This window comes from Rhododendron vialii, chromosome 9a (genome assembly GCF_030253575.1).
Source record: "Rhododendron vialii isolate Sample 1 chromosome 9a, ASM3025357v1".
NCBI lineage: Eukaryota > Viridiplantae > Streptophyta > Magnoliopsida > Ericales > Ericaceae > Rhododendron > Rhododendron vialii.
This window is the reverse complement of record NC_080565.1, coordinates 11,383,537-11,400,442: the sequence shown is the minus strand read 5'-3', so window position 1 is coordinate 11,400,442 and position 16,906 is coordinate 11,383,537. Positions and strand designations below refer to the sequence as shown.

Here is a 16,906-nt window from a genome sequence, read left to right as displayed (position 1 = left end):
AAACCCTTATTTGGGGCATTTGAGAGCCTCTTTTTTTGCTTTTTATTTTCAACTTTTTGACTTTTTGGCTTTTTGGTTAGAATGTATTTTGAATATTGTAGGAGACTATGAATGTTTGGAAGATATGTGTAGAAAGTATTTTGGAACATGAAGGGTGCTTGGTAAATAAATGATGAAAATGAATTATGGATTAATTTTTTACCATGTTGCCCTTTATTCTTTATTATTGGATTAAAGGATGTAGGAATAATGTTTGTAGTCATTTAATAAAAAATTTATATTATGAAACATATTTTTTGTACTGTGTGTAATATATATATATATATCTACTGAAAAAACAAAAGCAAACACAAGCTTAAAAAATCCACACTGAATAGGTAATAGCAAAATCGAACATAAACTGTAGTTAAATTGAACACAAAACTTTAGATCTCCCAAGACACTCCAACCTAGAATTAATTTCTAAAAAACAAAATACTCACAAAACTACAGATTAAAATACCAGATTAACAAATTTTTATGATGGATTGGGTAAATGTCAAATTAAGGAGTGGGTATACATTGCCAGGAAAAAAGCTATTAATCCCGGACTTGTATCCTCTCCACAGGTTTCTCTCCCCACATCTTACACATTTTTTAACCACATGGGGACACCTCATTAATGAAGTAATCCATCGACTGGAAATAAGCCAGCAATACATCTAAATGTTAGATTAGTGAAACGGTGTAGTTTCATGTGCCCCTTCCAAAACAAAAGTAACGGTAGTAGAATAAATCCCAAAAGGCTCCGTTAACTCGTTCCCTGCTTTCACTGTCCCCCACACCCCCCCTCTCGCTGTCCATCCATCAATAGCTCACATTGCCTTGCTCTTGTTGGTGGATATGGCGTTTTCGATGATCAGGATATGACAGTTCTGATGATCTGCACGACTATAATGGTTTCCTTTTTGGATCTTCTTCTAGGAAATCTGGCCCTTATTTCAATTTTTAGTTTTGATTTTTTAGTTGAGTTCCTGAAAATCAAACCCACTTTCTTTCTTCCTCTTCTTTTACCCGAAAGGTGTTTGTTTGTTCTTTACTCAAACCCACTTTCTTTCTTCTTCTTCTTTGGGTGCGTAAAATCAAACCCACTTTCAATAATAATTTCAAGTGAAGGGAAAAGAAGATGATGATGGCCTTCATACATTGGATCTGGTTGGGGAATTGACAAAATCGGCGACGGTTGTCGGTGTTCGATTGAGTGTAGCCGTGGGTTGTTTCCGATGGAGAGGTGTACGGGTGCAGGCCTTAGCGGTGGCGATGAGTTATCGTCTATGGGTGATTTAGGGCTAGGGCCTAGGAGGTAAAGCAGTGCTTCTGACATCTTAAAAAAAAAAAAAAAAAAAGCAGTGCTTCCAAGAGAGAGACGGTCTAGACGGAAAAGCTAGGCGTTAGTTTCCCGTGAGAGTAAACAACATCGTGCAGAGGACAATTTATGGACTTGGTGCTGTGGCTGTGTTTTGGCCGTTGGATTACTTCATTAATGAAGTGTCCCCAAGTGGTTAAGGCCCGTTTCCAAAAGGGAAATAAATATTTATTTTTTTAAGAATGTAATTTCAAGTTAAAATATTATGTACTTATGCAAATAATTTTTCTATCAATATGAATCTTGTTTGATAGATCTCATTGAAATCTTTTATACGGTGCAAAAAAAATTTGAAAAATTATTTTTTATTTACATTATTTTTGAGTTTGAAAATGTGAAATAAGTACATATTTTTTAAGAAGGTATTCTGAAACGGAACCTAAAAGATGTGTAAAGTGTGAGAAGAGAAACCTGCGATGATCTGTGTCCATTAATCCCAGAATGGGAAAAACACCTCTTGGCCTCTTTTTACGTTTTGCTCTCTAAACACAAAAATTGCAAACTCATTCTACCATAATGTGTTTTGAAAAGAGATAGCCAAACATCCAAAATAGAAAAAGGAGATAATGAAAAGTTAAAAAGAGAAATGATATTGGCACTCCAAAAATTGACGTAGGCACTCCAAAAAACAAAGGTAAATGACTTTGGAGTTATACTGATTTTGGAGTACCTGCATCAATTTTTGGAGTGCCAATATCATGTCCCGTTAAAAAAGAGAGAAAAACACCCCCTAAAGAACTTATTTTTTAAGAAAGTAATTTTAAATTTAAAAATTATGTATTTACGCAAATAACTTTTCTAACAATATGAATCTTGTTTGATAGATTTAATAAAGATATTTTAAACGGTGCAAAAAAAATTGAAAATTTATTTTTTATTTATATTATTTTTAAATTTTAAAATATAAAATAAATTGCTTATTTTTTAAAAGAGTGGTGCTATACGTACCGACGACGACGTAAGGAAATCGTACCGACGGCCGTGCCGGGCCATCTCTGGCCACCGGACGTTCGATCCTAGCGGTCCAAAAATTCTATAAAAAAAGAGAGGAGGGCCATGCGGGAATCAACGGCGTCCGATGTGTGTAGGGTGCTTGATCGAGTCATCAAAAATTCTATAAAAAAAATGAGGGGCCCCGCAGGAATCAACGGCATCCGATGTGTGCTTGATTTAAACACCATGGCTCCATTCGTTTTGGGATTTTGGATTTGTGGATAATAAGTGTAAAGAAAAATAAAATAATGATAGGAAATATGGATAATGATGGGAGAGAGATAAAGAAAAATGAGAGAAATAATTGGAGAGAAATAAGATAATGATTAGAATTCAAAATTCAAAACTCCAAAACGAACGGCGCCCATATTTTTCGTGTACAAGCCATGTAGCCACTCCCAGAAGCAGCAGAAAAAAATGCAAAGAAATAAAGTAAAAGAGAGTCTTTCGCCAGTCCTACACTTCTCATAGTAATTGATTTCTCGATGGCTTCGAGGAGTCAATAGACTTCTCGTGATGGGTTCACAAAGAATTTCGTATAAAGATAAGAGATGAGGTGAGTAATCAGAGGTCACAAAGGGAAAACAACCTTGCGAATAGAAAATCGAAACGAATCGCCCCAGGTGGATTCTATATTAAGCGCAGCAATGCCCCCATTGTGGTCTGGTGTTTAGGTCAAACATTTTATACATATTGGATGCCGTTGAATCTTGTGGGGCCTATTCGGTTTTTTAATAGAATTTTTGAACGATTCGGATCGACTATCCGATAGCCGAAAACAGCCCGGTACGACCGTCGGTATTTTCCTATGCCGCCATCGGTACGTATCGCTTTATGGTTTCTATAAAACAGAAAGTCTATTGGTACAGTTAAAAAATCTGTAAATCTGTATCAGTGGGTACAATCCATTTTTCCATTTCAGAAAAAATGATTGGAGTCGATCATTTTGTTTAACCTGAATTCTAGAGCAAAATTTGGACATTTCGGAAATACTTTTACCGATACCGGATTAAGTTTTTTTTTTCTAGGGACCATAAGCAAAGTATCAAAATTTGGATATTTCGGAAATATTTTTACCGATACCGGATTAAACTTTTTTTTTCTAGGAATTATAAGCAAAGTATTTTAAACAAAATGAGCGACTCCGACCATTTTTTTGAAATCTAAAATGAGCACATTCTTTTTAAAAAGATTTCTGCATCCGGGGCAGTCTACAATCATTATCCGTCGCAGTCACCTCTCTTTTAAATTCGGGGAGTTGCTCATGGGGGCACCACCTCATCCCCTTGGGACAGGGATCATCGATCCTCATCCAATCCAATGAGGCTATGCTATGGGTCGCCTTGTTTCACGCAACCACCTTCGGAGACTACAACATTGCTTTATTAAATTTCACCTATTTCTTAGAGGAGATATTCCCATTATTCTTGCGAGCAAGCAGCGCTCTCTCTCTCTCTCTCTCTCTCTCTGTGTCCTTGCTGCTGCTGCTGCTGCTTCCAATCAAGTGAGTGACGATGCCGACCATCGCTTTGACCTCCAACCTCGATTGGAACCCGCTTGATCGACTACGGGCTTTTCAGTTGGTACTAGTCTCTACCTGTCGATCGATCAGCCCGACTAATACTACACTCCAACGAAAATGTCAACCAAAACGGTTGAGCTCGAAGTTCCGACTTCACTGCCAACTCAAGGTAATTAATTCTCTAAAAAATTAGTCGTCCAATATCTAAACTTCATGAGCCCACAAGTCGACTTATCTCAAGTTCATTTCAGGGTACCTAGAATAGGATATGGTACCTTAGGTTAGACACTTTTATAAGATTTTAAGGTGCAACTTTCTTATTATTGGATATGATACCATAGAGTAGGCGAGATTATCCTAGCGTAGGGTACCCTAGAATTTAGACACTTTTATAGGGTTTTAGGGCGCACTTTTCTATTTTAAGGTTTTAGTGGTTTAGACAATTTCATAGGGTTTAGGGTTTTAAACCCTTTCATAGGGTATTTATGGGTTAAGTTGTGTGGACTTGTGGCTTTACGAAACTATTAGGTGGACTTGTAGGCTTATAAAATGTCTATAGTGACCTATTGCTAAATCTCCCTTAATTCTCTTATACTACTACTACTTTGCTATTTGGTCAATAGCTTGAATTTGTTGTTGCCTACGATGTTCTATATTGTAAGAATGCCATTTGTTTCTTTTAATTGGTTATGGTTTTTGATTAAGTTGCCAAAACCCAAATACTAACCCAATTCTTGAGTCTCCAACTCACCCATAGAAGCTTAATTGAGGAGGCCATGCCAAAATTGGTTAGCCCACCCTTCGAGTAGGCCCCACTTGAAGTGCCCTCGATAGTGTCTCACGTAGAGATGCTTTTGGGATTTCCGAAGACACATTAATACTTAATAGTCTCCACCAGATACCCACTCGAAACAACCCTCCAGTTGGCCATTTCTTTGCTGTTCTAAAAGGAGAGGAAAAAAATTTAATATAGAGTTTGGCATTTTGGAAGAAAGTGAGAATTAATGAAAGAGATGTTTGGAAAGAGAAAGCGAAGAGAAAAACACAGAAATGATAGCTAGCAAAATGGAAAATGGATGATCCAAAAGAGAGGGAAGTCGCACCATGGTGTACAACGTCAAGCCCCTTGCTTGGCACATAAATAGAAACGAACATAATTAGGAAGGTACAAAAGAGGGAGCCGAAGAAAAGAAACAAAATGTATGCCACTCATTGTTTTTCCTAGGCTAATTAGGGAATAATTAGCTTGTTGGCTTTTATAAACATTCAAACCTCGCAGTATTATCCTACGCTAGGTTTGGCCAGCACGTAAATGGTAATTAACTTGGATCAAATGAATGAACTAGATTGCCATTTTCAGCTTGCTAATCTAATTGGAGACGAGGTCTAGTCGAAACTCATAATATTGCTCAACCAAAAATTCTCGCAGGTCTTCTCAGCCATGGAGCCCTAAATGCCACCTTGAAGTCATGTAGTTCTCTACCTTATTATTCGTGTAGTGTGTCCACATGCTTAATCGCTATATCTGACTAGTCTTCCTTGGTAAGGCTGAATAGTGAAATCCATGAAGCATTCCCCATGTTTTAACTATTTGTGTTGTTTTGTACATACTCTTTGGTTAAGCTGAAGGCAGTGAACATGATTTAGTTTCCCATTCTTTGATTTCATATTTCAATATTGGACATGAAGCCGTTAAAAGGCACTAAAATCTATCTGTTCACATTCCGTTGTAGACAGAGGAAGTGCAGATAAGGAGGTGTTCACCTTTTCTGGAGAGTCTATTTCTATCAAGTGATGGTGTTGTGGCCTCTCGTGAATGGAAAACAGTTCCAGATATTTGGAGGTCTTCAGCTGAAAAATTTGGTGATCGGGTAGCATTGGTGGATCCATATCACGACCCTCCTTCAACTATGACTTATAAACAGGTCATTTCCACGTAAAGTTTCTTTGTATCTATAGGAGTATTGAAAAGCTTTTATCCTCAGCCAATTACCAGTTTACCACTCACATAATAATTTAGGCCTTTATTGAATTCATCTATAGACTGATGGAAGAGCTAATAGATTAATTACTATTTCTCCTTAATATTCTCGTGTTAATTTCCATGTTTTCATGATCATTCCATTGATGAAGCTAGGATTAGTCAACTCAACTGCAACTCTTTTGAGTCTTGGGCTCTGCAAATGCATAAGACACTCAATAGGTGATCGGGTAGTTTAAGCTTGGTGAACACCAACTTCCATAGCGAAATGCTTTGAAGCTGCCCTCTTTTCTTTTTTTCCGGTTTTTTAAGCTTGTATTAGCAAAAACTTATGGATATACAATGAGGCCGGATAAAAGAAAGAGCAAGCTCCCACAAAGCCTGCGAGGCTAGGCGATTATGATAAGGAAAACAAAGAAGAACAAAATCAACACCGCGTTATATTTCTTAGAAAACTTTCGTATGGGAGAGGCCATGTTTTTGATGATTGTGAATCTTCAGACCATTGAACCGGAAAATAATCCTTGTACTCACCACTGTTTGGTAATTCTCCAATTTTAACAGTTGATAACCTACTTAGAAAAATAGTCAAGTAGTGTTTCCTTTGAAAAACTGTAGGGAACGACATTTTTTTTAATCTTATCCTTCTGGTGGCTATGGAGTTGTGGGACTCAATTTCTGTTTTCTTGGTATGTCTTGGGTTCATAATGTAACTTGACATTTCGAGCAAAACTAGAAAATGCTGCTGGCTTATATTTAATCAAACAATCTCAAACTACATGGAAACTTATGGTAGAGATAAGATGAAAGGAGTATTGGGGGCCTTCAAACCACAAGGAGGAAAAGAATACAGAAGAGGGAGAGAGCACATCTAGGGGGCTTGTATCCACAATTTGAAGAATGGAGGAGGGACCAACCTAGGGTTTCTCATCATTTTTTTCCTTTCATGAACACCCTTGGAGTCATTCTAATAGACTTTTCAAAACCCTAAAAGAATGAACCAACTACAAGAATGAAGCATCCACCATTCTTTCTTCAATCATATTTCATCAAACTTCATTAGTTGTAAAAACACTCGCCCTCGTGTTTGAACGCTTCGGACTTCCTCTGAGATTCATACCCTGTCATAGCTGCTAGCAAGGTTGTCATTACCCTACTGTACCGGCCTGGTACGTACCGGTTTTTGACAAATCCAGTACAGTGAACAGCTAATTTCGTCCCGCATATTTTACCGGCCCTTACCTGAAGTTTCAATCGATACCGGAAAAACTCGTCAGTACCGGCTCTGTAGATTTCGTACCGTCTCAGCTATTCACTGCTCAAGAAACATCTTCAGTCTACTTTATGAAAGCTGCCATGCTCCAATAAGCTCAGTGAAGAAAGTTTCACAGATTTTCAAGAGAAAGGACACGATTCATTACACATTTGACAACCCTTCTTTAAAATATGTTACTGTACCTTGTCAGAGGCAATACTTTCCTTTGTTTTTTTGGTTTTAATAAGAAATCTATTTCTATTTGTGACTTAATGAAGGAATTTAGAGTTGAAATATGTAATATTGGTTTCATATAGATTAAACTCTATACTCAATTTATATTTTATTCTAGAACTAAAATATTTATGACGGTAAATCCAAAACAGTGAATTCTACCAGTACCGGTACATACGGTTCCAAGTAACAAATCCAGTACCATAGCCGGTACGGTATTCAGAACCTTGGCTGGTAGAAACCGCATCATCCGACCATTATTTCCCCTTTTTCCTGGGACTGGGCTGGTTGGGTTTAGGTTATAGCAAGGTTCAGAATTTGGGCTGGTTTTTGGGATCAGAAATGTGTTGGCTGCCAAGTGCGTTATGGGCCTAAGACGTATTTCCAAGTGCGTTGGTGGGTGATTGGATCAGTGTTGACACATGTTTGGTTAAAGATTTCTGCCGATGAACAGGGTGTACATAACCGCACATGCCATCCGAAGTATGACAGACAAAACGCTATTTTGTTGACCCAGAAAATGGAGCATACTGATTGTTTGTATCGACAGGTAGGCATGAGACAAAAACTTGTAGAGACAGGGAAAAGCAAACCAAGTGTGACAGAACTGGTTCGGCAAAAGAGTAAAGAGACAGACCTACGGTAATAGTAGCAGGGAAGGTAGCAAAAAATGAAGGCAGCAAGGAAGAAGATAACTGTAGAGGAGAAAGAGGGTAGTCCCAGAGAAGAAGTGACGGGATATATGAAAGAGGTGGAGTACCAAGAGGAGGAAAGGAAAACATGCTGTGATCTAATGCAGAACAGAAGCAGCTGGAGATATGATGATATGTTGACTTGGTATTTTCTGTTCTTTTTTGAAGCACGACATATTTGTGTCCCTATGAAGCCTATGGGGCTTTAGCTTTGATACGAAACTGATGTAACGTGTATCCAAACCACACTACAAACGCACAAAAACCATGACCTGCAGTTTTTGTATTTTATGAAAACATTCTCAAAGTACATACAAAATGAAGGATAGAGAGAGGATGAAATGGGAAAATCCTAAAATCATTTGAAGCCTTTAAACCACAAGGACAATAGAGATGAAAGAAGGGAGAAGGGAAACTGAAGAACATCTAAGGGGCTTGAATCTGCAAGCAGAAGAATAGAGGAGGAGAAAGAAATACGTGCCCGCAGCCCACAAACAAGTTCACACGTTTCCCACATCTTGATCTCCCTCAAATGAAAGACTCTTGTCCTATATATAGACTCTTTAGAACCCTAAAATGTGCAAGTAAAAAAATAACTCAATAAAATAACTGATAGGGCCGAAAGCATATTCCATTCAGTTCAACATGAGGAGATGGTAAGAGTCATGGTCAGTTGGAGGGATGATTTGGCTGGAGCAAAATTGAAGTTCCTTCCGAGGAGTGGAGTAGTATCTTTTGCAAATGAAGAATTGGTTTTTGGTCATTCTTTAAAGTTGGGTGCCGGAACTTGCAGATCCAAGCCATTTTATTTTCTAGATTGTTGAGAGTCCATCCTGTTGGAGCTTGGAGAGCCTTTTTTGTCTACGTCTACTCCGGTTTTGTTCTACCTAGAGTTGTAGCTTGTCTTGCACGTTCCTTGTGTGCATCCCCTTGATGCTGTTTAAAAAACATTTGTTAATTGTGCTTATCAAGGAAAGTGCAACCTTGTACACACGGTGTATACTAAGATCTTTCATGTTCCGAAGCATTGTATTCCTAACCAGTCTAATTCTGTGTTTGGACATTTTTTTCGCTGGTCCACTTATCTATGGATGTTTGACTTGATCTTGATGTTTCCCTCTACTCATGTTAATCTGGACTTGGTGGATTATCTGTTTGGCTGTCCATGTGACTGTAGTTCTTTATAGTTTCACAGAGAAACAAATTACGGTGGTTGTTGTTGTTGTTGCATAACATACACCTGAAATCCATTTTCGCTTTTGAACTCGCAGCTCGAGCAGGATATATTGGACTTCTCGGAAGGTCTTAGAGTTATAGGAGTAAAGCCAGCCGAAAAGCTAGCTTTTTTTGCTGATAACTCTTGCCGGTGGCTTGTTGCTGATCAAGGTATGCAGCAGTTTTGGTATATATTCAACTTTTGCACCTGAAACTCATTGAGCACAAAGTGAATTCATTCAGCACCTAATTCCTCATGTTGCCCTCTGTACAGGGTTTGTGTCTTTTCTTGTATTGTTTGTAATTCTTTAATCCAGTCTGATACTGAAAGAGACCAACTACTTATTAATTGAACATAATATGAATCAATGTTGTTATGTGTATGACCTTTTTTGCTTGTGTAACTTACATTAGTCGCCATGGTTTTTAATTGGGCTGAGCTAAGAAGCGTGGAAATGGTTAGAACACAAACAAGACATGACATGGACCTGTGGACACGTTTGTTTACCTAGAAATTAGGACACAGACAAATTGGGAATGAGTTGTTTTGTTAGTGAGAGGTAGGAAAAGTGTTTAGAGTAATCAAAAACGTAACACACATTGTATATATTTCGAAATAGACAAAGGATGGCAGAGATCATTAGTGGAGATCGATAAACTAAGGTTGACGAGAGTCATCAAGAGTTGATGTGATGAGGTAACTGGGGTGGTTTGCGAAGGTGGGTGGGAGAAGTTGGTGGTAGTCGACAAAACATGCCATGTTGTTAGAGGGAGATAGGAAAAGTGTTAAGGGTTATCCACACCCTAACACACACCTTGTATTTATATCGAAAGAGTCAAACTTGTGGTATATTATAGATGCAGCCATAGAAAAAGCAAAAACATTCTTCCTATTAAGGTGGGAACAAAAAACAACGTTACGAAGATATGAAAGTAGCAGCCAATTTTATGTTCAAGAACTAAGCTTTCATGGTAATTTGTCCTCTCCAACTTTTTGAAATTGCTTTCTGGTCTCTTGATGTGTCCCTAGTGTGTCCTTAACAAGTCCCTAAGGTATCCGATTAAAACAACATAACAAAGCAATCGGACTCATAGTTGGGTGTGACATACATATGTTCGGAGCATGACTGAAAGTTTCATGGGGACGCGAAAACGTGGGCAGATGTGCCCGTGGTTCTTGGGGGTTGAGCTGTTCTTTTAATGGGCTAGATACCTGTTCTGCTCAGTTTACTGTTTCTGTATAAACCACTGGCACAATGGGGCTTTAAGCTGATGTTGTGTTTAGAAGGGTATTGAGTCTATTGACGTAGTTAACAGGTGCTAGAAATACTGACAAAAATGATTCCGACGGATGGAAACTAAGTAGTTAAACAGTACAAATGCTCAAATGTGTGACTAAAACTTACAATATTATTTTTTCATGGGGGCTACCAGGCTCGGTTTGCGAAATGGTGGAATTTCTTGTGGTAGTGTCGGAGATACTTAGCATGTATAATAAGCCAAATATGTTGTTGCTATATAGTGCCACTGGAAAAGCTAAATGTGCTATTTTACTTTCATATGTTTGGTGTGACAATTATTTTCCTGATTTTAGTTGTTTAGGGTTTCGAAGAGCCACTGGATTTTGTTGAATCATAAGCACGAGTAAAGTGCATCAAGTTGACATGGTCAAATACCAAGAGGTGAAAAACCATAGTGTATGTTAGAGCCATTGGCTACATATGATCCTTTCGCTTTCCCCTTCCACATCCTTCTCTATTCTCTGCTTGTGGATTTCAAGTACCGTAGTGAACTCTAGGGTTTTTTTTTCTTCCCTGTCTCTCTATATCTTGCAATATTTTTTGTGCAGTGTGTAATATCTTGTTTGTTCAGATCCATGTTCGGGTTCTTGCTGAAGAACAAAAAAAATAAAACAGCTTTAAAGCAAGTTAGCGGTGTGATGCATATGCCAGACACGGTAGAGTGTGTAAGAAGCACAAAGAAAATGTTTGAAGCATTCAATTTATTCCAACAATAGGGGTTTGATAATACGCGGTCTCACAGGGAAAGATTGGTGGTGTAATTTTTTATTATTCTTTCACAGTGTGAGTTGTAGTTTGGTAGGTATAAATAGGAGTCAAGTGTGTCCAGTGAGAAGGTTAAGACTAAGGCTGTGTTTGGATGGCAGGTATTTTAGGAGGGAATGAGAATGTGATTCCGGAACTCTAACAATCCTATGTTTGTGAAGAGTGGGAATGGGAATGAGATTACTGATTTCCCAATCTAGGAGGAATCACATTCCTGAATGTTGGAGGAATCTAATCACTTCTGCCCCCCATGGGAATCTTGGATTCTTGGCTCGATCAATATAAAAAGAAAACGTTTGACTTTAGTATATTTCCAAAATAAATGATTCCTAGAGAAGATTACTTAATTAATCCAAATGTCGGAATAGAATTACTCCGGGTATCGAATTACTAAGAATTTGATTCCTGGTAATCAAATTCCTATTCCTACCAAAGTTTGCGGGCATCCAAACTGAGCCTAAGAGGTGAGAAACCAGAACGTTTGTTGGAAATGGAGGCAATGTCTCCATGTTATCCTCCCCCATTCCCCTTCTGTATTCTTCTTCTTGTGGGTAACCCTGTATTAGGTTTGGGGTTTTCCCCTTCTTTTTTCTTTCTTCTTGCTTGTTAGTAAGTCCTTTCTCAACATCAACTGTGTCTATGGGCAATGCATGTGAACATAATCTCTGTGGATGTGTAAACTTAAATGAACAACAATACATTCAAAAGTTTATCTGTGCTTTGTGGTATCGCTTCACATTGTTATGTATCAATTTTGGATTTAGGTATAATGGCCACTGGAGCAATTAATGTGGTGAGGGGGTCAAGGTCATCTGTTGAAGAGCTTTTGCAGATATATAATCATTCTGAGAGGTCAGTTGTACTTGTAAGATATATGCTCTTCAGTTTTGTTCAAGCAGAATTCTCTTGTTATCAGATAAATTTAGTGTTCCATAAGCTTGATATTGTCTTGTATAATCATGTGCTTTTGATGAATAACAAAATCTTAAGTATCATAGAAGTCCAGGTCTCTATATGTTTTTCTGGGTAATGTTTTGTAGTTGACTGCAAAGCTTGTGCAAATAACTGCTGTCTGCTGGCATGTTGAATACCTTCTAAATATCGGATCATTTGTGATGTCAATATAATTCCCCTTATTTGTTTGTTGCTGTTAAGACAGGATGTGTTTCTTCTATTTTCCATGAGACTCTACTATTAACCATTTGACTCAAACTGAACCCCTTAAAAAGTCATACTCCCCCTCACCCCCCACCCTGACGCTGCCGGTACCCAGAATTATCCTGCCATGTGACATATGTAACCTCATCCATATCCAAGAAGAATGGATGGGGTAGTCACATGGCACAATTTTCAAAGCACCAGGTGCTTCATAGGTTTTAGTTATGCAGATGAAATTTGTTCAGGAATAATTAATGAGGCATCCACTAAACATTAGAAACCTCGTTGTACATGTCTTGTCAAGTGAACTAGCATAGCCTGCATGGGGTTTGCTAAATTTGACATGATTTTCTCTTTCTTTCTCCCTCAAAAGTGATAGAAAAAGAGTGGTGCGTTTAACATTCACCTTTAATTGTATTAAATAATCAGTTGCTGATAGCGAGTCATGAACTGTCCTTTTTGCAGATGCTTGTATCGGCGTCTCCCTCCTCTCCAATCTCATTCCCACTCCCATCCAGACAGATTTTCTGTCACAAGTGGGACGGGTCCCAAAGAAACAAAAGAAAAGCTACCAAGCAAGAGAAACCACATACTCTAACATTAATTAAAGTACATCAATACATGATATATATGGTAAATAAGCAAAGAAAATATATACTGAGTTTATGGTTTCAGTAAAATAGCTAGCATAGGCGATTCTATGCTTAGACTATTTATAGTAAATAAGCAGGAAAAGCTACCAAGCAGGAGAAACTACTCCTGCTTCCACCACTGCACCCACAGCTGGTTTGCGCAACTATGGGACATTGTATTATTGCTAGAGTCTATTCTTCTCGTGTTTTCTTTCTCATTAAGGATTACCAAAGACCTTTCCATCCTATCGAAAGATTTCTGTTTTGACACTTAGTTAGAGGGGGTGGTGTGATTTCTTACTTTTGTTGTTCCTTTTCGTCATCATGTTAATTTTTTGGGTGTGCGTGTTTTTTTTTTTTTCAATTTGTTGATGAAGGGGGGAAGTGGGAAGCCGATTCCCCAAAATGAAAAAGATTTACAGCAATAACAGCTTAACCAGCGAGTTTAATGGTATTTCTAGCATTCCATGTCATTTTGTTGTTCTGCCTGAAATTTCAGTGGAGTTTCTCAATGCACTATATAAAGATGTCACATATCCATCTGTTGATTGTTTGGGAATTTGTGATGCTAAATTGCTGGAATGATAACCATTTTCTCTTTGTTTGAAATTAGTGATTTGAATTTTGCTCTCTCTTTCAATATACTTCCCTCATGGAACTATGGTATTTAACCTGTTCCTTCTTATCACCAGTGTTGCACTTGTTGTGGATAATCCCGAATTCTTCAACCGGATTGCCGAAACTCTCTGTTCTCAGGCTGCTGTGAGATTTGTTATATTAGTTTGGGGTGATAAATCATGTTGTACTAGTGAAGTGCTCGAGGGATTGCCTGTCTACAATTACAAGGATATCATAGCCTTGGGACATGAAAGTCGTATGTGTTTGCTTGATTCTCATGATGCTCGTAAGTCTTAAGTTAATCTGTGGTGATCTGATATATTGAAGATTTCTGTTCTACTCTTAGATACATCCTTAAGATGTCACATCTAAATTTCCCCCTTTTCGATCGCTATTAGTTTGCTCTTCCCAAGAAGAGCCATGCCAATTGGTTGTTAACAGCAAGAGTTAAACAAGCAGCTGCCAGTGAAGTCCCGTCTTTAGAGTCTGGTAGATCAGTTAAGACCATAGATGCTTAAAGGTCCTCCTCATATGAAGATGTACCTTCCAAAGGGATAATTGCGCGGATACCTTCTCAAGCATGTGAATCTATTGGAGACTAGATATGTCAAGAAAGAGGTCGAACCAAGGGACTGAAATGTAGTTGAATAACTCAATCAATCTTAATTAAAATTCCTAATCTAGTTCATCAATTTTTTGGATTGACGTGAAATTAAACTTGGAAGTATGCAAAAAGGAAATAGCCAAATGACTCAAAACATTAGGGCATTGAATCAATTACATGGGATATATTTGTTTGTTAATTCTCCAATTCCTGTGCACAAAAAATTGGTGGTAAAATTCTTTTGTTGTGGAAAATAACCTTGACGACCCTTGTTTTGGTAGCTTTAGAAAAATAGTTCTTTAGCCCAACAACAGTATACTAACATTAACTTAACCTGTCAAAACACAATTTATAACAGTTATTTCAGAAATGATAAAACACAATGAACATCCAATTTGAATGGTTCAATGAAAAGTAGGCAAATGAGTAAGAAGAACATTAATAATTCTAAAACATGCTATTTATTTGGAGAAACAAGATTAATTGAGTTATTCAACCACATTTGAGTCCCTTGGGGTTGACCTCATTCTTGGAATATCTAGACCTTAGTAGTACGAAGCGAGGGTGGGTGCGGGGAAGTGGAGGCACCTAGAAGCTCCTAAGGTTGGGAGTGCCTAAGGAGCGTATATAGATTATACAAAAATATGTATATAAAGTATCTTTAAATACTTAACCATTAAAGGAAAAGTGATACTTACTGAAAATTTTCCCGATCTTAAAGTGTAATTATTGGAAGTTATATATTTTCAATTTGCAAAACTTGTTTAACTAATATGATTCTCATATTCTTATTCCACAATGGCATAACTCCCTTAAAAGTAAAAGAATAACTGCCTTAATGGCCCGAAAAGCTCCCATCTTAGTTAGGAGCGAGCTCCTGTCTTGAGGGGTGTGAGCTCCCATCAAGCTCCCATCTTGGGAGCGCTGATTCGAGCTCCCGTCTAGGGAGCGCACCCATTTTAGAAGGATCCTGGTACTGTCTGGACTCCAATAGATTCATGAGTTTGTGAGTGAACGTTTAAAGTTTCACGAAACACAACAGATTTGTCATTAGGTAGTGAACTAAATAGGAACAAATCATTCACTGAATAAACGAGACTTTGTTTGTGTTTCCATCATCGTATGTTAATCTCGTTTGTGGAAAATGAGCGGGAGATTTATATGTAACTTGGTTGAACTATACTACTGCCTTTGGCAACGTAATTAAATGTATCTTTCCTTGCCTTAGTTGAATATGATCATTTTTTGAGAATAGTTGAATTTTGATCATTGAACGTCAAGAAAGTAGAAACACATCGTGGAGTCCTGCACCCACCCATATATGATGCTGAAGTCGACTCAGCTACTGTTTAACATTACCGATTGTGTATCTCCTTTATGTTCTGAAAAACAGGTGTCCACTGTTTAAAGTGACAAACTGTGTACCACTTTTATTTGTTGTAAAAAACCGGGTGTAAAGCACCAATCCAAGTGTATTGAACTTCATTTATCATATTTGGTTCTCTTTCCTTAGGCCACAACTCCTCATGTATAAGTTAACCGTTTGACTGTTAGGAATGAAGTTCACACGTATCTTGCATACAATTAGCTGGTAAGTTTCCTGGTAGTTTGTTGCCTGGCTTTCTTATGCATTTGAATCTTCTCAAACAAGCCAGCATGTTTTTGTTTATTTTTATCTTGTTTGACTAAGGAAATAGGGCTGTTAGCGAGAAGCGGAGTAGCTCTTAGCCCTGAAGTAATATTCTTTGAAGGTGTCCCATTTTCTGCACTAATATTGAAGAGATTTGATTTTCAGTATTTCTTCAATAACTTGAGTACCAGTTAATTTGATTATGTGAGGGACTTTGTTTTTTTTTGGGGTAAATTAACCACTTTATAGAGCAAACAAATAGAATATATAGAGTTTTCCAATACAGACTCTGAAATGGCTACAAACAGGAGCCTTAACAAGGAAAAACAAGGAGAACCAAAGCCTAAAACACCGGCTAACAGAAAACAACAGAACTAGCCAAAACGACAACCAGCTAGGAACTAAAAATCCTAGAATTTAAGCCCCATATATCAGCCAGCAAACGGTTCCCATCAGTCCGCTTGAGGCCTTTCCAAGAGCAAAAAGATGCTTCATTAGCGTATACTATTTTTTCCATTTTTGCAGGAATAGTTGGTTGCATGAGGGCTGGTGTAGCGTTCACTGTTTTAGTCTCATTATTTGCCTTAATCTCATCAAGTGCTATGGAACTTCTCTAACTAAGTAGTTTAATTTCAGGGCAGCACTATATTTATGAAGCCATCAGCTCTGATGATGTCGCGACAATAATGTACACTAGTGGAACTACTGGCAACCCAAAAGGTGTTATGCTCACGCATAAGAATCTGTTGCACCAGGTCTGAGTGTTTCTTATGTCTTAAAATTTGCATTGGGTGTTTTGGGGCAGGATATGGGGTGTTGGGGAAGTTGTGGAGTTGTATCAAACATTTTTGCTTGAGTTTTGTCTTGTTTTGCAAGTCTCCAACATCTAACTTTAATAAAG

The 16,906-nt window shown here is 37.9% G+C and overlaps 1 protein-coding gene across 4 annotated transcripts in view; it reads left to right on the top strand.

The window, feature by feature from the left end:
* Window positions 1-3,668: 3,668 nt before the first annotated feature.
* The window catches only part of LOC131299472 (probable acyl-activating enzyme 16, chloroplastic), a 37,709-nt gene continuing 24,471 nt past the window's right edge, over window positions 3,669-16,906 (top strand). For 3 of the 4 annotated variants that reach the window (XR_009190788.1, XM_058325024.1, XM_058325023.1), the window contains exons 1-6: window positions 3,669-4,089; window positions 5,654-5,845; window positions 9,354-9,468; window positions 12,128-12,215; window positions 13,846-14,057; window positions 16,642-16,760. Coding sequence is in view for 3 of the 4 variants with exons in the window: in XM_058325024.1 (XP_058181007.1) it covers window positions 3,913-4,089; window positions 5,654-5,845; window positions 9,354-9,468; window positions 12,128-12,215; window positions 13,846-14,057; window positions 16,642-16,760 (903 nt within the window). In the remaining variant the exon portion in view is untranslated. Of the gene's footprint in view, window positions 4,090-5,653; window positions 5,846-9,353; window positions 9,469-10,955; window positions 10,980-12,127; window positions 12,216-13,845; window positions 14,058-16,641; window positions 16,761-16,906 lie in introns of those variants that run through there. The other variant, XM_058325025.1, reaches the window with a different exon arrangement.